This window comes from Molothrus ater, chromosome Z (assembly GCF_012460135.2).
Source record: "Molothrus ater isolate BHLD 08-10-18 breed brown headed cowbird chromosome Z, BPBGC_Mater_1.1, whole genome shotgun sequence".
Classification (NCBI taxonomy): domain Eukaryota; kingdom Metazoa; phylum Chordata; class Aves; order Passeriformes; family Icteridae; genus Molothrus; species Molothrus ater.
This window is the reverse complement of record NC_050511.2, coordinates 29592006-29616105: the sequence shown is the minus strand read 5'-3', so window position 1 is coordinate 29616105 and position 24100 is coordinate 29592006. Positions and strand designations below refer to the sequence as shown.

General features: G+C 41.8%; 2 protein-coding genes across 8 annotated transcripts in view; one reads left to right on the top strand and one right to left on the bottom strand.

Moving 5' to 3' along the window:
- PTPRD (protein tyrosine phosphatase receptor type D) overlaps positions 1 to 24100 on the top strand; it is a 1172279-nt gene that overhangs the window by 376335 nt on the left and 771844 nt on the right. For all 7 annotated transcript variants that reach the window (XM_054517855.1, XM_036402900.2, XM_036402899.2 and 4 more), the window contains exon 5: positions 5894 to 5937. The gene's annotated coding sequence lies outside the window, so the exon portion shown is untranslated. The remainder of the gene's footprint in view (positions 1 to 5893; positions 5938 to 24100) is intronic.
- LOC118699143 (uncharacterized) lies at positions 11760 to 20008 on the bottom strand. Its single transcript, XM_036402901.2, has 2 exons — positions 19842 to 20008; positions 11760 to 13912 (listed from the first exon to the last, which is right to left on the bottom strand). The coding sequence occupies exon 2, from the start codon at positions 13900 to 13902 to the stop codon at positions 13132 to 13134; it is 771 nt and encodes a 256-aa protein (XP_036258794.1). The 5' UTR covers positions 13903 to 13912; positions 19842 to 20008; the 3' UTR covers positions 11760 to 13131.

Genomic DNA, 24100 nt, shown 5'->3' with positions numbered 1-24100 from the left:
GGTAAAACTAAAAGGAAGATAGGAGTGTTTACACATTGCTTTTCTTCTTTTGTTGGTTTGGTTTGCTTGGCTTGGCTTGGTTTGGGTTTGGATTTTTTTGGTAAGTTTTAGTGCTAATTAACAACCTTCCTTAGGTAGGATTAAGTATTTATTTGGGGCAGCCTTCACAAAAATCTTTAAGTGAGATAAGCAAGCTGATAACAGGTGGGGATATTGCTTCTAGACCTATGTTGGAAGTTAGTATGCTCTGCAGCTCTTGGAGATGTTATGATCTGAGATCCAGACTTAAAAAGAGAGGTGTTCAAATCAGTAGTAGTAGAACTTAGAAATGAGTTTACCATCATGAAAATCAGAGGGCAAATCACATAGCTTGAATTTGTTTATTGGATGAACAGTGCTGTCTGAGAATGCTGCACATATTTTTGTTGTGTCTACACAGAAGGGTTACATAAGGAAAAGCATAAAATATGTGTAATAGAGAAAAAAATTATAAAGTAAATGCATAAAGCAGATGCATAAATATTAATGAAATATCTGTAGAAATATTGCTATTCAATGCTATATGTATTGCACAGAAAACATTTTGTCTGGTAAAAATTAAGCAGAAATCAAAGACTAATATTCTCTTCCCATCCATGTAATAGTATAGTGGTGTGACATGTTGATTTCAGAGCTGCAGTCTGATAATATGGTATGATTGTGGCTACAATTGGGCTGGTTTTGAATTGCTGAATGCAGGGTTGATAATATCAAGATCTTTTTGTTGTTTGCTGAGCAGGACTTGCACAGAACTAAAACATTTTCTGCTTCCTGTACTGCCATGCTGGTGAGGAGACTGGGGGTTCTTGGGAGGATGGGAAGAGACACAACTGGAACAGGTGACCCCAACTGACCAAAGGGATATTCCAGAACCTGTGGCACCATGCCAGTATATAAAGTGGGAGGAAGAAGAAGGGAGAGTAGAACATTTGACAAGATGATATTTGTCTTTCCAAGTAACTCTGTGCATGATGGGCCCTGTTCCCCTGCAGATAACTGAGCACCTGCATGCCCATGGGTAGCTGTGAATTAATTCCTTGTTTTGTTTTGCTTGTGTGCACAACTTTTCCTTTCCTTGCTTAATTACCTTTTACTTTTCATGTTCTCTCCCCATTGGTATGGGACTGAGCAAGTGGCTGTGTGGGGCTTAGCTGTTGGTTGAGGTTAAACTATGACAGTCCTTTTTCAGCACCCAAAGCAAGGCTCAAAGAATTTGAGATAGTGACAGATCTGATTGGGATGTACTATATTGAATTGATATCTGGTAGTGCTGTTTAGCTAATTAAGACATTACTATAACTACTATTTTTGTAAGTATTAGAGCCCCCAGGGATTTTGAAAGAATAATGTTAAGATGCACTTTTACAAAGTATGATGCAGAATGTATACGATGAAGAGTTATTGCATTTATTAGGTCATTATCAGTATAACAAATGTAACTCTGTATCATATGTATAAGAGCAGAATGACAGTCAACTACAGTATGAGCATGCAGATTCCCTGTTGCTTTTTTGCTTTCTTATGGTAAAGGAACTCTTTACAAACTTAAAGAAAAGTACATAATCTCAGTGATTTGGGTCCAAATTGTATGCTGCAGCAGGCTTCCTCACCACTGTACTATCATACTTGAGGAACACATGTCTAAAGTTATGCTGAAATAGCATAATTTTTATTGCTATTTAGCAATAGCTTTCAAAAAATATCATTCACTTCTTCCCTTATAGAAGGATCTTGGTACAAAAATAATTCTTTAATTTACTTTCCCCATTCTGAACCCTCTTGCTTTTCTAGTGTCTATTTACCTATAATTGACAAGATGTTGAGAGCAATTAGATATTCCCTAGTTGGCTGGCCTTTGCAAAGAAGATTCTTGACGGAGATCAAGAAAATTAACTACCACAGGTTTCTTAGCTTGAAATTCCCAATAAAGCAATATAAAGCAAATATTTATACATTAAAGGTTAAGTACTTCAAGTCTTTAGACAGTAATTGAATGTATTTTCAAGAGAGGTTTAATTTTGATAGATTTTTTTCCCGATTTTACCACTGTTTGTCTCCTCTTTGTCTCAAATAGTAAATATTTCATACTACTGACTAGCACTTTAGGGTTGGCACAACAGTCAGAGCCAGATTAAAGGCCTCCAGCTGCAACTTTAATAAGAAATACCATTCCATAAATAAGGTTAATTTTTACATAGTGGTTTTATAACCATAGGAGTAATATTCACACATATATCATCATAGCAGATACCCTGTGTCTCCCCTCAGTCCCAGTTGCAAAAGGATCAAATGCTTTTGATTAAGATGCCTCCATAGTAATCTCAGAATAGCTGTTGATGCATCTGTCTAGGCATTGTGTCATCTCTTTAATTTTGAACTCTGAGACAGGACTTGCAGACTGAATTTTTAAAGGAATTAGCTGCTTGGAAAAGCACCTGAACAGCTAACCTATGGGTCCCTTTAGAAATCACAAATCTACACCTATCTTCAACATACTGAAATGCCTTTCACAAGTCTTAGGGCTTAGGCATCATTTATAACATAATGAAGAAAATGTATTAAAAAACAAACAATAAAAAAGCCAAAACAAAAACAAAAACAAAAAAACCCACAAAACCAGAAAAAATTTCTTGAGTGCAGCAATATACTGTCCAGAAAAGGACAGTATATTTTTTTTCCCCCTTTTCTACATGAAATACATCATGGACATACAGTGAGAAAGCAGCAAGTTTTGAAGTTCAGAGGATGACAAATGTAGTATTTAAAGACAATAGCAAAATTCTGATCACCCAAAATACTGATAGTTCTTTAAAGAACAAAGCTGCTATGCCCTTCTGTGGTGTTGTTTTTTTTTTTTTTTCCAGACAACATGAAAGGAGCAGGAATATGAAATAGCTCATTCACAGTCTAATGCTTTATCAGGTGAAGTCAGAAGTAAGATTCTTTTCTGTTGAAGTATTAAGAAGGTGGACCCCCCAACACAGTCTTCATTTACAGTTTATCATTGTACCATATAGCTTCAGTGTCCTTGTTTTCAATTGATACCAATGTAAATAAGGGAAGAAGGAATTAATTCACAGTGGCCAAATATCACTGTCCCAGAAACCTATTTGTGTTATTAACATATTCATAAAAGCTCAAAAACCATCTTTGATGTCTGTTTAGGTTCAGTGCATACCTTTTTTTTTTTTTTTCCTTCAGTTCCTGCCCATTTTCTTAACACTAACTCTTTTTTTTTGGCTTTTTGTAAACATTAGTCTTTCAAGTAAAACATAAATAATCTTTAGATCTAGGGAAACTGAGACATGTTATAGAAGATTAAACTGTTACTGGAAGCCAGTGATTATGTCTGGAAAGACTGTGGCCCAATACCTCTGATTTTAAGTGATAAAGGAACACAAGTGTAAAATTAGTATTTTGAGGAGTGGATTAAGGGTGGCAGAAGGGAGTACCTGTTTCACAGAGAAACATGTGACTTGGCAGCAAAATATAATTCACCTTGGTGATGAGCCATCGCAGGATGCAAATGGTTTGACTGCTTTGAAGAACAACTATTTGGTGTTGTTGCATAATTATTAGCCTGAGAATGACATCCTAAATTTAGGAATTTGCTGTGTGAAAGAAACTCTTGCAGGTTACAAATTTGGAAGTTTTTAAAAATGTTATGAATTACGCACTTTGAAATAGGCCTTCTTGTTTTCACTGATGTTTAACTTAAAAGTTAAAGTTAAAGACTCTAAATCTAACTTCTAAATCTAAAGAATTTAGTAACCTTTCCTTTCACTTCAAGGATATGCTATCACCCTAAAGAAAATTAAGGAATTCTTCCAAAATATGATGCACTCTTTCTCATGTCCTCCATATAGATATTTATCAGTATACACTGCTTAAAACCTTTTAAGAAATCTGACAAGTGACAAGATCAGTCACTGCTCTTAAAGGTGAGCTGTGGAAGGCATTCACAGTGTTTAGATAATTCCATTAGTTTCAAAAGGAGTAAATTAATAATTTACATTAAGGCCATTGCTAATTACAAAATTAACCTTGGAAAGTTTAAAAGTTTGAATAACTTGCCAGAGTGTAATTCAGCTCATGAAACTAGGAAAGTCAAAGCCCAACTGATTTGACCACTAAATACTAAAGACTAAAATAATTTCGTGCATTTAGATTTGTTAGAGCTGGTCTTTTTCTTTTGCAGGCTAGTTTGAATTCTTGCATGCCTTTGTTGTTTTGTTTGGGCTTTTTTTTTGGCAGGGGAACTACATGTATAGAGCAGTAATATCTGTATAGTCAGTCAGGTAGTGCGCTCACTATATGCCATTCCTGGTATAAATCCCGTAATTTCTACATTTACCTGATTTCTGCTCAGGTATCCATATTCCAAAAGTTGTATTTGGAAAGTCTAGATTCCCGCATCAGTTTCAAGTATTGATTATTTATGAAGTCAAATTGCTCAAGACTAGTTTTGTCCTCTGTCTCCACTAACTGATATGTTCTTCCTGGAAGCAATCAATCTTCTTCTGTTTAGACAGCTAAGATTCATAATTTCTAATTACTGCAGGGTTAAACCCAAGGTATGGTAAATGTTGGCCCTCTAAATATATCTGTTGTTATTCTTAAGCCTTACAGCCCTTCATACTTGTAACCACCATAAGTTTTGCTGAACAGAAGCATTTTTTGAATACTTACATGAACATTGTATATACAGTTTTAATACTAGGGGTGCATATAGTAGGGGTGCATACTGACAGAAAAATTGGTGGGAAAAATTGAAGAATAGGGTTTTTGAACTTTTCATTCTTCAAAAAACTAATATCTTAAGATATACACATTGTGAATGTTAGTATAGGTATTGCATGCAGTCAAATCCCTTGTGAATATAATGCCAATTTTCAGATCAATCTGATTACGCTTTCATCCTTTATTATGAATAGTTCAAAATTATCCAGTGGCATACCAAAATTCCACAGATGAGTTTTTTGTTGCAATAATATCACAGACTCAGATGGAAGAACACTAGTGTTAAGGTTCATAACCTACCCTGATTATTGTTATCAAATTACTATTACTTGAGGCATACTTTACCAAAAATAGATGATAAAAATCCCCAAACCATGAAAAAATATATAATATTTAATAGAATGTTTTATACAGTCTCAAAACCAGTGAATTTAAGTGTTTTGCATTATAGAGTTTTTATTTGAGCTAGTCTTTAAATGTCATTAATATCTGCAAACTGATTCAAACTGGAAAATATGTTTCAAGAACTACAAAGGTATATATTTGGGAATCGTGACCCATAGTACAAAAATTGAATTCTGCATAATTGTAGACTTTCATTTAGGAGGTAATTCAAACATTTGATTATGAAAAATGCAATTTAAAATGCACTCTGATATGATCTAAAATGAAATTCTTTGCAATAAGAGTGGTGAAGCACTGGAACAGTTCGCCCAGAAGAGTTGTGGCTGCCCCATACCTTAAAGAATTCAAGTCCAGGCTGGATCAGGTTCTGAACAACCTGGTCTGGTAGAAGGCATCCCTGCCCATGGCGGGGGAGTTGGAACTAGAAGATCTTTAAGGTGACTGCCAACCCAAACCAATCTGTGATTCTATCATAATGAGATCTGTAGGAAAATTCAGAAGCATATTTAATAGAATGAAAAATAGAACTGCAGAAGTATCTATGTTTTCATTTGCTAATTTTTCCTTTAATATGTGTATGAGGTGTTGAAAATCATAATTTGTTCTGACTCTACCTATCAGCAAATAAAATATATGCATAAAGGGAACCATGGTATTTGACAGTGACTATTACTACCAGTAATATCAAATATTTCTTAATCTTTTTTAGATCTCTATCCTGAGACAAAACAACAGGATGTGCCTTGGAGAAGAGTAAGTTAAAAAAATTCTTTGTCCTTGGTATATTTTCATTGTAATCGTAATAACTGGTTACTGTAAATTGAGTTTCAGTGAAAGAAATCTGTTATCCATTTATTTTTAAAGTACTAAGCCACTCCTACTGCACTGTTTATGCAGACTTAACCTTGATTTAAGTAACTTTTTCATTAGGTTTTTTTTCAGGCATAACTTTTTATTGAGTACATTGAACTTAAGCATTAATACTTCTTAGAAAATCACTCTCAAATACTTAAGCAGCAATAGAAAACACTCCTAGATTACTTTGTTCCTTCAGGTGACTCTACTCTAGAAAAGAGAATGGAAAGAAGATGACTTATTCTTAGGAAAAACAAATTGTATGTGTTTAACTATCTATTAATCACTGAGTTTCTCCTTTATCTATATCTGAAATAGTTGTTTTCTCTGTAGCACTTAAAAAGTTGCTTCTTATAGTGAAAAAAAATTCATAGACCTAATATACAATTTACATCTCTCCCTCTCAGACACATGGCATACTTAGTGAGTTTTAAATGGAAACATTTTTCTGTCCAATTTTTGTATTGTTTTACTTTTTATTGTTTGGTTTTATATAGTTTTACTTTATCCCAATAACAGGTTCAGATGGCAGAGAGTCAATGGCATAGCTTGAGCAGAAATCTGTTAACTGCTTGATATGGAGGGAATTGCCAGCAGCAAGTTGTTGTTTTGGTTTTTTTTTTTTTTTTTAAGTAAAGAACCCATCATGCTGTTATTCAAGAGCAAAATTTGTGCAGCGTTCGTAGTATGGAATACTACTACCATGCTGCATTATAATGCTGGCTGCTAATACTTATTTCTCTATGCTAAAGATACCATAAAGTCTGTTTGGAAAAAATAAAGTTACTACAATCCTGAAGTTTAACAGAGAAGATGAACACACCTGGAATTTTGCCTTTGGTTTGTTGAGTTTAGGACTTGGATTTAGAGCAAAGACTAATCCCAGTCCCTAAAGAAACAGAAGTTCTCTAGACAGGAAAATGAGTCTTGTTTCACTGCACACACAGAAGAAGATGCAAAGGGGCAAAGGAATGAGCAATACTGGGAAAAGATCATCTGTTCTAGCTCCTGGGAGAATCCTTCATTTTTCTTTTCCCCAAATTTAAAAGCAATCTCCTAAAGCCACAGAAATCACTTGAGGTATATCTTCAATTCATTTCAATTGTCACAGTTCCGTTCTGTTCAGCACAGTGGTATTAATTTTCATCACCTCACTGCTTGAACATAAATCTTTATTACCTCAATTAATGAGTTTCATTTTTCCTTTCCTTTGATGTGTTTTGTGAGAATACAGTATACTTTCAGAGCACTCTAAGAGACATCTGGCATACGATTCTCAATATTGTAGCTACACTGATTTCAGGCCTACTGAGTTATTCGTATCATACTCAATAAATAAATGTATTTTTATTCTGGGGCTGTTTTTCAGTACTCCATGTTGTGTCTTGATAATGCCACTAGATGGTCAGAAATAATGTTTTAATGGGAGGAAACAAGACAAGAAAAGAAAATGCCATTTTCTAGTCTTGAAGATGTTATGTTGCAAAATATAATGAATCATTCATGTGAAGTGTCTGAACAACACATTTAGAGATCAAATGGAGAACTGATATTTTCCTAAATTAGGATATTTTCACACAGAAAACTATGCATGCAGTTGACTTCATATGGTTGCAAGCAACTCTAGCAATATACTTCTAAACAAATAGGAGGAAAAAGGGATATTGAACAGTAAGATTTGAGTGTTATGTCCTAAAACCAATATTTTAATTCAAAATGCAGTAAAATTCTTTACCCATTCAAGATACGAACTGCAGCTCCATTCATAGAATCATAAAATAGAATCATACAAACATTTATATTAGAAATGCTACTGTTAAAATCTTAAAATCATTGCGTCCATTAACCTAGCACTGCCGATTCCACCACTAAACCATGTCCCTAAGTATCATGTTTACTGATACTACCAGGTGAAAAACAGATTCACTAAATTGCAGACTACTATTTCATGCCAGCAGAGGTGCCATTAGAACAAACATTTTCAGACCAAATTGAGATTAGAGAATAAAGCTAACATTATGTTAGCAGGTGTGTGATTATTTTTGCACAATTGTAGCTCACCGGATTAATCCTGGACTGCACTTAAATGCAAAGCACATTAACAAACTAAACATGTTTTTAATTATGTCTGTATAAATTCTTTAATATTTGCAAGAATGATTATTAAAAAAATATCTTAGGATATCAGAAACACAATGATGAACTTCCTTATGAAAATGAAGTCTTGTCTTTTTCTGGATAAATAATAGAAAAGTCTTGTTAGTCTGAGGGAAGTAAAATTTATTTTTCAGCTGATTCTGTATTGTTCTTTCAAATGACAAATGTTTATCATGAACTTTAAATATTTCTTAACCTGTCAGACTAATTTTAAGGTCCCTTAAACACTGACTTACAGATAATGTGGATCTTTGAAAAATGTCTGAATTGTAGTGTTTGGAAATAGGTATATTTTCATTTTAGAAATTATTTTGTTTATTGTTTTAAATCAATTTTTCAAAAATTTGAAGATGCTGAAAAAACTCTAACTGTTGGTCTGTTAGGCATACACTCAGTGCTAATGGACGAATAACTACACTTGTTGTTTCGATTAGGATTAGGGTGGGAATTAGTGGGGTGGGAGTGCCTTCTGGCAGGAGGTGGCCTAGTGAGGCAGAGGGTTGGTTTTGCAGTCCTGTTAGGAGGGTGGCTAGTCATAGGGGGAAGGCTAGGGCTAAGTTTATAAACATCCCTTTATTATATGGAGAAAATCTGTTTCTTGTCATTAAATCAATCTAGATCTCTAAAAATGTTATTACTAAGAGATTCCTAGAAATACAACATGTGCAAATAGACAGAAAATTCTCTCTTTTAACTTTATTATTCTTCTGATATAACTAAATCATTGTCTAAAGTCAATTAAACATTTTTAAAAAGTTGGATTACGAAACCTCTTCACCCATTTCTTTTCTCTGGTTGAAGTTGTCAATTCAATTTTTCTATGCAATAATGCAGTTAATAAAAATATTAAACAATTATATATTAAAATTTTGTAATGTTAGTAATAATTTGCAGATTACTGGTTTTATTCATGTCTTTATTACACTGTGTGTTTCAAAGAAACATAACAAAAATAGTGTTATATTGATGACTTTCAGATTGATATTTTTTGAAAAGTCTTGTATGCTAAAATAAACTTCAAGAAATATAATCAGAGATAGAATTAAGGAAATAAATTAAAAAGAAACCTATGACACAAAAATTGGTTCATACAAAAAGAAGTTAGAAGTGGTAAAGTCTCCACAATTTTGACACAATCATATGAAAAGATGATTTTTCTGATTGAAATGTAACTAAATCTGTATTACTAATCAAAAAACAGATTGAACAGATTCTATTATAATTGGTGTTAATTAAATCATATGACAGCATTTGTTGTATCATCATGCTTCAGAATCTGTACCTTAGGAAGATAAAAATTGTGTTCCTTAGGCTTCAAAGTGCTTTAAAAGAATATTTCAGTGTTAATATCCAATGAGACCTTGATGTTCATATGATTTCCAGCAGAATTCTTACAATATTCTTCTTCAGCTGCTCTATTTTGATATGAGGTCCAGTGTATGTACATGTAAGTAATAAATGGAGCAAATTTTATGATCTTTGAGTCGTAGAGATAAATATTTTTCAGCTCTTTGTCTGTCTCTTCATACAGCAGATTTTCTAGTATTCTCTTCACAAATTTCTGGATTCTTTCACAGTTTTATATGTCACATGTTCCTTAACTAAATAGAATTTGCTAATATTTTAGTCCTTTCTATTTATTTTAGTCAAAATAATAGTAAACTGTAAATGGTATTTCTAAGTGAAAACAAAAGATACAAGAGAACAACACTTCAACCTGAAATGTGCTAAAAACTGAGCAAAACACATCTACATCCCACCTAAATATTAAAGAAAAAATAAAAGTACATGTATACAAACTGAGAATAATTTTATAGTATTACAAAATGACTATGCAGCATATGGCTTAAATTAGTGGCAAAGAAACAGGTAGAAAAACACCAGTCTACATATATGTTCTTGCCTTTGAATAATTCTTTTTTCTCCTTGAGTGTTTAAAAGTCACTAAGAAATCCTAGCCCTTTGTTATATTAAGGTCCTGAAAAATTAGCAAGGCTTTTGTTTTAGATACTTTAATGTCTGTTCATTTCACTGGCAAAAGTAGTTAGCTTTCTAAAGACTAACAATTTACAAAGATTACATGCCCCATGGAATCTCAGCAGAGAACCTCACTTTTTTTTTACACAAAATAGCACAAGATAAATGAAAAAAAAGTATAAAATAATCAGGCCACTTATGTTTTCTGAAAAGAACAAGTGAATCTCCCAGAGGGCAGAACCAACCAATACTGCCCAGGTATTTAGAATGGGAATAACCAATATTTTCAGCTGTAGGGTGGAAACCTACCTTTCTGAAAAGACAAAGGGAATTATTTCAGTGTATTAACTAACTGGAACAAGTACCTAAATGCTTTGTAATATATGTCAGGAAACTCAGCATAAAGTTTTAAAGTTGTAGTATTTTTGTAAAATGTAAGTTTAGAGGCCTATGGACAGTTACCATTGCTCTAGGATATGAGATTTTATAATTGCATCATGAATAATGTATCTCCTGCACAGCTTCCTTTTACATATGATCTGCTGCTGTCCACATAAGAATCCTAGTCATCTTTCAAACTGATCAATGCACCAATTTCTTCATTTCTTCAGGAGAGATGAAATGGCAGCAGTGAAACTAGCTCAAGAGTATCTACTAAACTTACATGTCAAGTGTTACTAAATTCATTATAAATATCATTTTTCAGCTGTATAAAAATCCACCTATTGTCAAATGTCTTAGGCCTCTTTCTCAAAGGGCTGTTTTCACTTTGCAGCCTTTATCAGCCATTTACTTTGTAAAAATAAGAAAAAAGTAATACATTTGGGTTTGAGCTTTCTCAGTTTCGCAATTTAAGGCAAAGTTATAAGCTTGCAAGGTTAATCTCAGCTTTTACAGTTATGATGGCTTCACAGGGTTTCTGTTAATTGTTTCATTATTTACCTTTACCACATTACAGAGGATTGATAGTGGGATGGCAGTAATGTGTAATTCAGTGTGGATCAATGGTTGGTACTAAAGGTAAATTTCTGAATTAACAAACTGAAACTATTGGCATTAAATGCAATTACCATTTTCATTCTTATAGTGTCAAGACAAATGTAGAGAAAAACCATGACAAAAAATTTTTTCCTCTTATACATAATTCATGTCTGAGGTCAGTAAATAAGAGGTGGAGTAGCTTCCCTCAGATGGCTTCTGTGTCATGTCCTGGAAGAGAGAGATGTTGCAGCATTGTTTGGTCCTTGAGGCCAGTGGTCAAGTGCTTGTCTGCAGCAAAAGTTACTACTGTTCGCTCACTCTTTTCTTAATATTCAGAACGTTGTTACTGAAATGTGTTCTGACATTTCTTGTTGTTAGTTAGGGCCAAAACTCCAATTCTGTAAATTTTACACTGACGGAAATATCTCCTCATATCTCCATGGATATGAGGAGATCAGATGAAAAATTCAAATGCTTTTATCTGGATAAAAATCTTTCTCTGACATACTTGAAGGCCTGCAGCTGAGTCTCCATGTTCAAAGTGCATTAAAAGATAAAAAATTAGTAAGGTATTATGAAGAAAAGTAAGATGCTGCGGTGCTGGGGTGATGAGTTTGCCCGGCTCACGTTCAGCCCCGATCAGCGGCGAAGGGGCGCTTGAGGAGCCCGGAGCTCCTATCGCGCCTATGGGTCCCGATGAGATCCACGATGCGAGAGCAAGGAGGGCGGCAGACGCAGGGAGGCGCAGGCAAGGAAAGGAGGACTCAGCCTTCAGGAAGGGTTGGCAGGTTTATTGGAGGAAGGTCGAAGGGGGAGAAAAAGCAGGGTGGAGGGAGAAGGACTGAGCACCGAACTGAGGGCAAATGACAGCTTATAAGGGAAGGGGGAGGGCCTGGGAGGGGCAACACGACGGCAAATGAGGGTATGAAAAAACTGATACATAGTTTGATGAACGTATGAGGCTAACAAATCAGCAAAAAACTGGGGAGGGGTCCCTGCCCTTGCCCAATCACTTGACACCCTGGGGAGAAGGTTCTAGAAGGAAAGGCAGGGCTGCCAAGTGATGGACAAAGGCCAGGGGTGGGGACAACAAGACACATCTGATGGATAGGGGAGGGGAAACATGATAGACAAATAACGATAAGAAATTGGGGATTTCCAGGGAAAGAGGGGGAAACTATTCAGGATGAACCAGACCAAATCAAACAACGTTACATCACACACCACCACATCTCCCCCTTTCGCAAACAACAAAAAAGAAAGGGGGGACGGGGGGACTAACTTATTATAAGTATCTGAGTTTATGTTCTCAAGGTTCGAATTCGCTGTCCTCATAGGGCAGTTCTTGGTCTACAGGCTCCATGCTATCTCCTTCGTCAGGGTCCTCCCAAGAGTTTTCTTCTGGTGAGTTAGGGGGTGCTTGGAGTCGGAGGACTTCCGGAGAGGAGAGGGCTCGGTTAATAAAGTTTTTCAGTACTTTCCATAGTATTGAGGCAGCGAGCAACACAAATATAAGTGAAAAACATAAATAAACGATTGGCTTCAGGATGGCCACTACCCAGTTTGAAAACCCCCACCCGCGGAACATGTCCCCCAGCCAGTCGGTAGTTTGCGCTTTAATATTTTCAAGATGATTTTGCATGCGCTCAATGGAGACTCTCGCGTCTTCAGCCCTGGATGAGAGGTTGAGGCAGCAGAGACCTTCAAACCCCTCGCACTTGTGCTGGTGTAACAGGAGGAGGAAATCGATGGCGGCTCTGTTTTGGAGTGTGGCTTGCCTCGTGACTTTCTCATCATAAAGGAGGTCCGTTAGGGCGGCTGACGTAAGATTGGCCTGTTTTACAACCCAACACTCTAGGCGGCCCAATTCGCCTAGTGACTTAGCGATCGCTACCCAAGGGAGTAAAACTGTGAGGGCAGTCGCTTTTGTACGGTCCCAATGTTCAATCACAGAGTCGCAGCCTTCATCTAGATTCTTTAGATCTCTTTTGGTACGTACCGAATTGAAGGTCGAGTTGAGGCTTGCGCTTTATTTTGCCAATCCATAATATGGGTCAGGTTGGGTGTAAACAGGGACAGCCGGCCTAATGCACATGGTCCCCCGATAGGATTAGATGGGATTCCCGCCCAAGCTCGGTTTCCGCAAATTAAGAACAAACCATGGGGAAGGGTCACTGCTTTGTCATTCGGGGAGGTGGCTAGAGGGATTTTTTCAACTCGCTTGCACCATTGGTTCGGGAGATAGGAGGCATTGGAGGGGTTCAACAGGGTCAGAGTGCGTGGATACTGGAGTGAGGCAGAGGGGGGGTGTTGGGAACCCGGGGCTTCTCTAAAATATAGAGGATTACCGGGGCTGGGGATATATCGAAAAATGAGGCAAACTGGGGCAAGTGCAGAGCCGAGCAAATGGAGCTCTGGAGGGTTCACCTCAAGAGTAGGTTGTAAGCGGAGGTGGTCTCTCCAGGCGTTCCAAAAAGCAGTGGGGGATTCCGGGGTAGTTCTGAAGGAGTAAATATAATTGAAAGGGGAGGGAAGCTGGGAAGGGGGGAGCGGGATCCCCACGAGGCAAGACGCCATCGGGTCTTCTGCTGCCGCCGTGTTCAGGCAAAGGTGATCTTGCCCCAGGGCTTCCGCGAGAGTCCGCCAAACATTAGGTTTCGGCTGGGGGAGAGTCCATGCAGAGCAGCTGGTGGTGAGCGTGGCCCAAAGGAGGTAGGTGGCAACTAGGTGTGTCTGGGACCGTGCCATACCTGAAAAACTAAAAAGAGGCAGCATCAGGGAAGGAGAACTGGGTTTTAAGAAACGTGAACTAAATATTCAAATGGTTCTGGCTCACCACTGAATAAAAAACAGATAGGCGGAAGAAGGGGGTCAGGGGGCTTCCTTCGGCGCCTCCAACTGGCGACACGGACTTGTTGCTCTTTCGCCCGGTGTTTCGCTTCCCTGGGCACAAAAGGCCGAACCCACTTTGAGGGCACCCACTTGGGACCAGAAGGAGTGAGGACGCAAGCGTACCCTCTCCCCCAGGTCACCAAGTCAAAGGGCCCCTGGGTCTGCCAAGTCTCCGGGTCCTTGATGAGGACCGGAGGCTTGGCTGTAGGTTGCAGCGCGTTGTGGCTCCCGAAGTGTCTAACCATGGGCGGGTTCAGGCTCTCAAAGGAACAGTTCAAAAAATTCAAAGTGAACATCGCCCTTGAGAGTCTGATGTGAGGGGGCTCTACCTTTGTGGTGGATTTCTGGTGTTCTAAAGTTTTCTTAAGGCTTTGGTGAGCCCTCTCTATCATGGCTTGGCCTGTCGGGGAATAGGGGATGCCTGTTCGATGTTCTATTCCCCATTGCTGCAGGAACTGGCGCAGTTCCCTGGACTTGTAGGCAGGCCCATTATCAGTTTTGAGCAGCCTAGGGATGCCCAGAACAGCAAATGCCTGAAGTAGGTGTTTTTCGACATCTGCTGCCCTTTCCCCCGTGTGGGCGGAGGCGAATACTGCGCCGGAGAAAGTGTCTATCGAGACATGAACAAAGCTCAACCGGCCAAAGGAGGGAACATGAGTGACATCTGTTTGCCACACTTCACAGCTCGAAAGTCCTCTAGGATTTGCCCCCAGGCCCAATGATGGAAGCTGGTGGGACTGGCACTGGGGACATGTCGCCACGATAGCTTTGGCCTGTTCGCGCGTCAGATTGAACTGGCGAACAAGGCCAGGCGCGTTTTGGTGGAACAGCTGGTGGCTTAGTTTGGCCTGACCGAAGCGATCAGGGAGCGGGGCCACCTGAACAGGAGCGGCAAGGGCATCAGCGCGCCTGTTGCCCTCCGCAATGAACCCCGGCAAGTCGGTGTGCGACCTTACGTGCATTACGTAGAAGGGCTGCTCTCGGTGGGAGACTAAATTTACAATTTTGGAGAGTAGCTCGAAAAGACGAACATTCGAGACGTCCTGGAGGATTGCTCCCTCCGCTCTGGACACTACACCGGCTACATATGCCGAATCAGTTACTAAATTGAATGGCTCAGAGAACCTCTCAAAAGCCCGGACGACTGCATCTAACTCAGCCACTTGTGGCGATCCTTCCACCACAGTGATGTCTGCCTCCCACCGCTGAGTTTGAGGATCCCGCCAAGTCATCACTGACTTGTGGGATGCTCCAGATGCGTCAGTGAAAACGGTCAGGGCATCGAGGGGTCTCTTGCTCTGTACTGACTTGATGGTAAAAATAAATTCTTGATTAAACAATTTATGGGCCGGCCGATCTATCGTAATTTGGCCCGTGTAGCTGTCCAAAGCTAGTTGTAAAAGTTCGTTCGTCTGAAGGACGTTCTCAAACATTGTTAATTTGAGGTGGCCCGTGCCGAATTTAATGGGAAGATGAATGCACGTCAAGTCCTCACCTGCCAGCTCCCTGATCCGTGATCTCGCTTTTCGGATCAGGTCAGCCACCAGCTCCAGTGGCGATGTCATTCTCTTGGACCTGTGGTGGCTCAGGAATACCCACTCTATGATCAAGAGAGGGTCCTTCGCCCCGCGGTCCTTGCTCTTCCCGATGACTCCGTCCCACTGGAAGAGCATGCCGTGAAGGTGTGGCAGTTTTCCCAAAACAATAAAACGGAATGGCAGGCCCGGTTGGTACCGGTGGGCCTGCCTGGCCGAGATTAAACTCTGAATTTTCTCCAGAGCGGTTTTGGCCTCCGGGGTGAGGGTCCTGGGAGAACTCAGCTCCTCTCCCCCCTTCAACAAATTGAAGAGAGGGGTTAGGTCTTCCGTGGGAATACCCAACCAAGGTCTCACCCAATTTAAAGAACCACACAGTTGGTGGGCATCTGCTAGGCTTCGGATATTGCTTTTTATTGCCAATTTTTGCGGAACAATGGTCCGCTTGGTAATTTCAAGGCCGAGGTACCGCCAGGGTGGCATCCTTTGAATCTTTTCCTGCGCCAGCTCAAATCCTGCAGCAACCAACGCAGTGGTTGTCAGGTCAAGCGCATGGGCCAACAGGTCGTCGTCTGGCGCACAAATCAAAATGTCATCCATATAATGATGGATGACGGCTGACTCCACAGCTGCACGAACAGGGGTCAGCAGGGAAGCGACGTACCATTGGCAGATCACCGGGCTGCACTTTAAGCCTTGTGGCAATACTGTCCAATGGTAGCGCTTGCCTGGGGCTTCACGGTTGATGGATGGAACCGTGAAGGCGAAGCGCGGCGCATCATCAGGGTGTAGAGGAATTTGGAAAAAACAATCTTTTATGTCAACAACTGCCAAATTCCAATCTTTAGGGAGCATCGCAGGGGACGGCATCCCTGGTTGGAGGGGTCCCATATCTTTAATAACTGCATTAATTTGACGGAGGTCATGCAGGAGTCGCCATTTGTCTTTGTTGGGCTTTTTGATGACAAAGATGGGAGAGTTCCAAGGCGACATGGACTCTACTAAATGCCCTTTCTGTAGTTGTTCCTGCACGAGCTCGTTGAGCGCCGCTAATTTTTGTTTGTTTAGCGGCCACTGCGCCACCTGTACTGGTTCATCCGAAAGCCAATCCAGCTTCCAGGTGGGGCGCTCAGCAGTGGTCGCTGCCCGAAAAACCTGGGGAGCCACTGGTAGGTCAATTCGGGCTCCCCACTGGGCCAAGAGATCCCTCCCCCACAGGGGTTCCGTATAATCTAATACAAACGGACGAACAGAAGCCAATTGTCCGTCGGGCCCCGTAATTTGTACGATGCTCTTCGATTGTTTTGCCAATTGAAGCCCTCCTACACCTCTGATGTGGCCAGGGACGCTTTGCAATTCCCAACGCGACGGCCAATCCCGAGAGGGAATAACCGTGACGTCTGCCCCTGTGTCCAGCAAGCCGCGTAGTGCGACTTGCTCTCCCCCCTTTTTTAATTTACAAATAAGTTTGGGCTTTTCATGCCCAAGGGCTTGAGCCCAGGCTACTGTAGGTATGTTTGAGGCCTGGGCCGCTGATTGAGGTTTTATAGATGGTAAAGTGGAAACAGTGGATGGTCGTGGCACGACGAAGAATTGGGCTATTATCTGCCCCTTCGGTAGGAAGAGCGGGGGGTGGACACAATGCAGCATGAGTGAGATTTGTTCCGAGCCAGCGGGAAGCAGGCTCGGGACAATACTCACTTCTGGTGGGGTCGCCTTTGTGTCGCCTAGGACGAGGAGACTGTGGCTTTGACGTTCCCAGTTTGTTAGACCCTCCGGGAGGACAGCAACGTGGTGGAAACCGGCGGAACGGAGATGTAATGGTTCCGCAAGCTGCAACCTACGGGAGGAAACACAGGATGAAAGAGCATGAGTATTAGTAGGTGGTGTTTGTGTCAGTCCGGCATGAAGGTCAAGTCCAGTTGGAGGCATTATCTCACTGTTCTCCCTCTTCTCCCGCCAGGACGGATGGTGTGAACAGGCCTCCGCATTTGTGTCCTGGCGCAGGGGGCCGCTGCGCTGTTTAATTAGTTTTTTTGAACAGTTTGCCCGTGGGTCCCCTGCACGGACTTTTTAAACTCATAAAATTGTTGTTTGAGGGGACATGCGGGCATCCAGTGCCCCAGCTTCCCACACAGATGGCACGGTGTGGCTGGAGGCTTGGGCACCGGGGCTGATGTTGGTGGCAGTGGCTGCGCGGTAGTGGGACAGACGTCGGTGGTAAATGGGGGCTCCTCGACGGCAGCGGCGGCAGGACGAAAAGGTGTCTTCAGGCGGGCGGCTGCGGCAGGTGGTGGTCCGGTACCTGATGGAACTAATACTTTTTTCCCACACACCAAAAGCATGTCCCGCAGGGTGGGAGCTGGCTCCAGAGGGAGGCTGTTGATTGCATCTTTGCAAGCCGAGTTGGCATTGAGGAATGCCATCTCTTTTAACAGCTCGGCTTGCAAGTGTTCTCCTTCAACCTGATAGTTAATGGACTTTCGGAGCCGCTCCACAAACTCGAGGAATGGTTCCTCGGCACCCTGCAGGACTTTGGCATATGGGACCTGGGGTGTGGCCGCTCGCAACCCCAAGAAAGCTTTCTCAGCCGCCCGGGCAGTTTGCTGCAGAACCTCCACGGGTATGGCTCTGGCTTGGGTTGCTCCGTCACTCCAGTTCCCCGTCCCAAGCATATGGTCAATGGAAATGACATCCCCATCTACACTCGTCCGGGAGTTCGGGGAATCCCATAGGGACGGGAGCACCTTCAAGGCTTCCTTTCTCCACGCTGCCTCCCAGAGCACTTGCTCGGTCGAATTGAGGAGGCAGCGGAAGACTCGGCGGAGGTCGGCAGGTGTAATGACCGACTCCGCCAGGACGGCCTGAAGGAGTCCCCGAAAATATTCGGAGTCCCTCCCGAACTCTTTCTGTGCTTTGCACAGCTCCTTCATGGACGAGTGAGAGAAGGGGACCCATTGAGCCAGGGTTGTCCCATCTCCCGCGGGATGAAAAACGACCGGGGCTGCTGATGGGACTGCAGACAGCTCCGGTCCCCGGCTCGGGACCCCCCCCCCGCTAGCCCCCAGAGCGTGGGAACCGGAAGGGAGGGCGTGGGAACCGGGAGCGGGGGAGGGAGGGTCCCGGCGTGGGAACTGGAGGGAGGGTTCTGCAGCAAAGTGCCTCCCCTTGTGGGAGGGGCCACATGACGTCGTTGCGGAGGCGGGGGGTGGTGGGAGAGGAGGGGAAGGGGGAGGAGTTGCAGGGGGTGAAGGCGGGGGAGGAGGGGGAGGAGTTTCGGGAGCAGGGGGCGGAGGAGGAGGGGGGGGGAGAAGGGGGAGGGGGAAGGGGAGGGGACGTGGGAGGAACCCGCGAGGGGGGAAGGGGAGGGATTTGGGGGGGGGCTCGGGAAGGAGTGGGGGAACTCTGGGAAGGAGAAGGGGGTTTTTTAGGATTGAACACGCGGTCCCCTCCATTTCGGGATGATTTGACGCCATCTTGGCGAGAGGACCGCGGAGAACTGAAACGAACCTTGGGTTTAACAACTGGGGTCGAGGGGGTGCGGAAAGAGGGAGCAGGAACAGTCTCCTCCGGAGGTTGGCCAGACCTTCGGAGGCTCGGGGACCGGGTCGCCCGCGAGGAACTTAGGGACGGGTGTCTCCCTGGCGCGGGGCTGTCGCGGGCTGCTCCCCGCAGGGACTCGGTTCGGGAAGGAGGGCGCGAGGAACGAAGGGCAGGCGCATGGGGACGGGGAGAACTGGGGTATAACTGGGGGTCCGCTGGCTGAGTCCGGGAGGAGGGTTTAACAGTGAGGGCAGAAATCAAAAGGGATATTAAACAAAAATGGCTCTGAAAGGATTTGCCGCCAGCTTGGATCTCTCTCTGAAGGCGGGATTGGACTCGCCTCAGGAATTTGGGATCCCGGACTGACTCGGCATTTAAATCGGGGTAGGTACGGGTCAGCCAGCGGACTAAACTTTTAACTTCCCTTTTGTTAAACTTATAATTCCCACCCCCCAGGGTACCCACAACTTGGTAAAAAACCCCTTTCTGAGTGGCCGACAGTTTAGCACCCATATTTGCAGATGGAATACGCAGGGGTCAGCCACTCGCTCTACCGCTAGCAACAGGGAAATCAAAAGGAATCTAAAATAAAACTAAACGGGGTCCCCACTGACCCTGACCTCCCCCTCCCACTGGCCGAGGAGAGGACCGGGATGCCTATGCCAGGTTTTCCGTGAGGTCAGGTGGTGGGCTGTACAACACAGCCAAGAGACTCACCCGTCAGGGGGACGAACCAAGGCTGCTGCTAGCGGGAGCTGCCTGCGCCGAAGGCGGCCTCTTTAGGGTGCGCTGAGAGGGTGTCGCCTTCTTCTCTCCGGAGCACCGCACCTCCCGAAACGAGGGCGTGCTACACGGAGAGCGGTGAGTCGCCCAAAGGATTAGAGCAATCCAACCCACGCGTCGCGGGACTCCTGTTCCGAGATGCAGTCCTCCGAACGGTGTTCAGGATCGCAGACTGCCTCAGATGCAGGGGTCTTCACGCCACGCGTTGGGCGCCAAACTGCTGCGGTGCTGGGGTGATGAGTTTGCCCGGCTCACGTTCAGCCCCGATCAGCGGCGAAGGGGCGCTTGAGGAGCCCGGAGCTCCTATCGCGCCTATGGGTCCCGATGAGATCCACGATGCGAGAGCAAGGAGGGCGGCAGACGCAGGGAGGCGCAGGCAAGGAAAGGAGGACTCAGCCTTCAGGAAGGGTTGGCAGGTTTATTGGAGGAAGGTCGAAGGGGGAGAAAAAGCAGGGTGGAGGGAGAAGGACTGAGCACCGAACTGAGGGCAAATGACAGCTTATAAGGGAAGGGGGAGGGCCTGGGAGGGGCAACACGACGGCAAATGAGGGTATGAAAAAACTGATACATAGTTTGATGAACGTATGAGGCTAACAAATCAGCAAAAAACTGGGGAGGGGTCCCTGCCCTTGCCCAATCACTTGACACCCTGGGGAGAAGGTTCTAGAAGGAAAGGCAGGGCTGCCAAGTGATGGACAAAGGCCAGGGGTGGGGACAACAAGACACATCTGATGGATAGGGGAGGGGAAACATGATAGACAAATAACGATAAGAAATTGGGGATTTCCAGGGAAAGAGGGGGAAACTATTCAGGATGAACCAGACCAAATCAAACAACGTTACATCACACACCACCACAGTAAGACAATATAGTTATTGTCCAAACAGTAGTGTTTCAATCTGTAATATGGCAACAACAGGAAGAAGGCAAAGTGAGGTAAGTATAAAAGTTCTCTCTTAATGATGATATTTGCATAAGTACCATAGCATTTGCTTTAGATCCCACAGAAGATAATTATGCTTATTTTAAGTTCTGTGCTGTACTGCAGATTTTTTATAAGATTTTTCTTTTATTATTCTGGTGTTGTTTTAAAAAAGAAGGAAATTCTACGAGCACAATACTTGAAATAATCATCAGATAAAATTAATTTGATACAGTTATCAGTAGATAATTGGAGACACAAAATGTGGTATTTTGCCTCTGCCAAAGAGATAAACATTTTACATTTTGCAATATAAACAGTATTATTTTCATGTAGTGCAGAATTTTTCCTTGTCATTCTGCTATTGTGGATCAGACAGTCAAATTTTTTATTTTCCAGCATTAGTGTTTCTGTATGTTTACTCATGAATGGCTTCTAAATGGTTTGTTTTGCCAGTCTTGTATTACTAAGGAAGACTATTTTCAAACACTGTGTGATTTGAAACTCAATCCCAAGAAAAAAAAGAGACACCACTAATCAAATATTAAAAAAACCCATGAAATAATCTTCTCTATTTTATAATCATAATGGCAGGAAGCTCAATTTTTCTGCTCAAACAAAAAGGCTGGTATACATATTTACCAAAGGCCTTATGATGTTTGCAGTCAACTTTGCAGAAGACAACATTTATAAAACCTTTACAGAGTCTGGCAGGTGCCATGGATTCTCCTGGGGATTAGTTTTATTCAGATATTGTCTTTCATTTGAACTTCAAACATTTTTTCTTTTTTTTTTTAGAGACAGATTTTTAATAAGTTTTGGAAATTAAAACTGTTTCTATTTATGTCATTATAATACCTACTTTGAATTTACTTATGGGAAATAAATCCCAGTAAAGCTAAAGACTATTGCAATTTTTAAGGGGAGTAAAAAAAGACAAAGAGGTGTAAATGTAGTTTGAATCACCGAATGAACTAAAAGCATGAACTAAATGCCATGGGGCTTTTCTTTAGGTTTTTTTTTGCCCTGAATGAATAAAAACCAGGCTTTTCTAGTATTTCTATTTTTCAGTATCTAGTCCTACAGAGACCATATTATATTACAAAAACACAAAATATTGTGTTTAATACGACCTAATCTTACCAAGAAAAATCAGTTTAGGATTTCATTCTGAAAGTGAAAATTAAGATGTGAGGCTCATACTTAACTGATATTCTTTCTTTTGACACCCCACTAGTAAGTGAAACATGTAGCTCCTTCCTTTGTAGATTCTGCATTTTGGAAAAAACACAAAATGGTGTTCAGAAAGAGGATTATTAGAAAGATACTTATAAATTGCTGTTCTTTTGATGTTGTTTGTATGTAGAGAATGTTTTTAATTCAATTGTACCTCTTAATGTAAGGATAATGCAAAAATAAAATGGAAAAAAAATCTTTGAAGTGTCAGAATTCAGGCTCTCAGAAGATGTCTAGTATTTTGAGAACCAGGATTATATGTTATTTATTTTTAACTGATAAGCTGTCTTTTTCTCTTAGTTTCCGAAAGGGAAGACTTACAAGGATCTTCCATCCTCTGGTTTACCACAATTCTCTTGGGTACTAAATGAAAAGGATGTCAGCAGATTTTTTTTTGCCCACTTTTATTTTCCCAGAGCAGATAAGAATATCCTCAGAACCTGGCCCCTCTGACAGCTGAATAGGAGTGTGTCCACCTTTTTACTTGTTTGTCATTCCCTCTAGGACTCTGATAAATGAGACTTGTGTCCTTTCAGCAAGGCTTTTATCTGTTTTCTAATGAACCATAGACCTGCAGATCAGTCCCATAAATTTCCACACTGCTAAATATTCCAGTTAAATCCTTCTCACCCAGCAGCCCACTAGAATGCTTTGTCTGGTGGATTCCTCTGTGCTAGTCCTCCTTCTGACTGTTTCTGCTTAGGGGCTTAAAAACACTTTTTTTCCCATTGATTATAAGCATTGCTGCCAAAGAAACCCTGCAGTACACTTACAAGTACAGAGGAACCATCCTCTCAGGGAGCTGAGCTTTTAGAGGAATGAGGGGAAAGTGAACTATCCAAACAAAAACAAAAACACTTGTTTTGACTTACAGGTAGAAACTAATTTTATTTTTTAAAAATAATGAATTATTAATATAAATGCATTTTTTGCCTCTCGGGAAATTATCATTTTTTGTTGTAAATTTCTATTCTACTTCAATGAAGCAGGATTTATAATTCTAACTACCTTAGCAGAATGATGCATCATGACTTTGCTGCATTTTAGAGGGCTATGCTAATACTCATCTTATCCAAAGGACTTGAAATATTGTTGAAATATTAAAATTTTTTACCATTATAAAGGGCTACCTGTAGATCTTAAAACATAAAAGGGAGAGAATTACTGACCTATGGCCAAATGTAAGGTAATTTCAAAATTTTGTCTATCATAAACAATAACATCTGTATATAAGGAATAAACCATCACCATTTGGGATCCTGTACAAATCTGGGAAACCTAATTTGGATTGCCATTAGATGAAACAGAATATTAAGGGCTATTTCAGATTACCATTCGAGGGCTGCTGAGGAATACATTTGGTGCAGTTTGCAAGCTGCTGACTGAGCTGCAGGTTCACATCTGGGGGCTGGGAGTTCCAGGTAAGAGGAGGTCAGTGAACTGCTGACCCTTTGCACAAAAACACATGCAGGGACTTCTGGCACCATCCAGGTGACTGGACACACAGCTGGAAGAGCAGGACCTTCATTGCACAGACTGAGGCTATGAAAGCCCAGGGATTCCTTTTCTCAGAGTCCCTCCCTGGAGGCACCCAGCTCAAGCTGCTATTTTGTTATTTTACCATAATTAAATTATTTTAGGGATCTGGACACTTTAGACTCTTCTGTAGGAAACCTGGGGTTGAGCTGACTGTGTGAGGAGCTGTGAAGTGGTGTACTCCCAGCTCAGGGGTGTGAGACAGACTGACAGAGTAATTCCTGGATGGATGGGCAGGGAAATGTTCTTAACATGACAACCCCTCATCAGCCTTTCCCTCCATACTACAAAGTCACACATGAAATGTAGGTTATTACCATGTTGGTTTAGTCCTCTTATAGTCTACAGAAACATAGAAGACTTTGAAGAAATAAATACTGGAGGAAAGTTTTTCTGCCTAGGAGTTCACTACAAAATACAGAAATAAGAGACAATGTAATAGAATGTGAACATTCATCTCTTACTTACAGAAATAGCTAATAAAATGGAAGATTTGTT

What these genes read in the sequence shown, in the direction of transcription:
- LOC118699143 (XM_036402901.2), bottom strand. Translation starts at nt 13,902, where the DNA reads ATGGCACGGTCCCAGACACACCTAGTTGCCACCTACCTCCTTTGGGCC.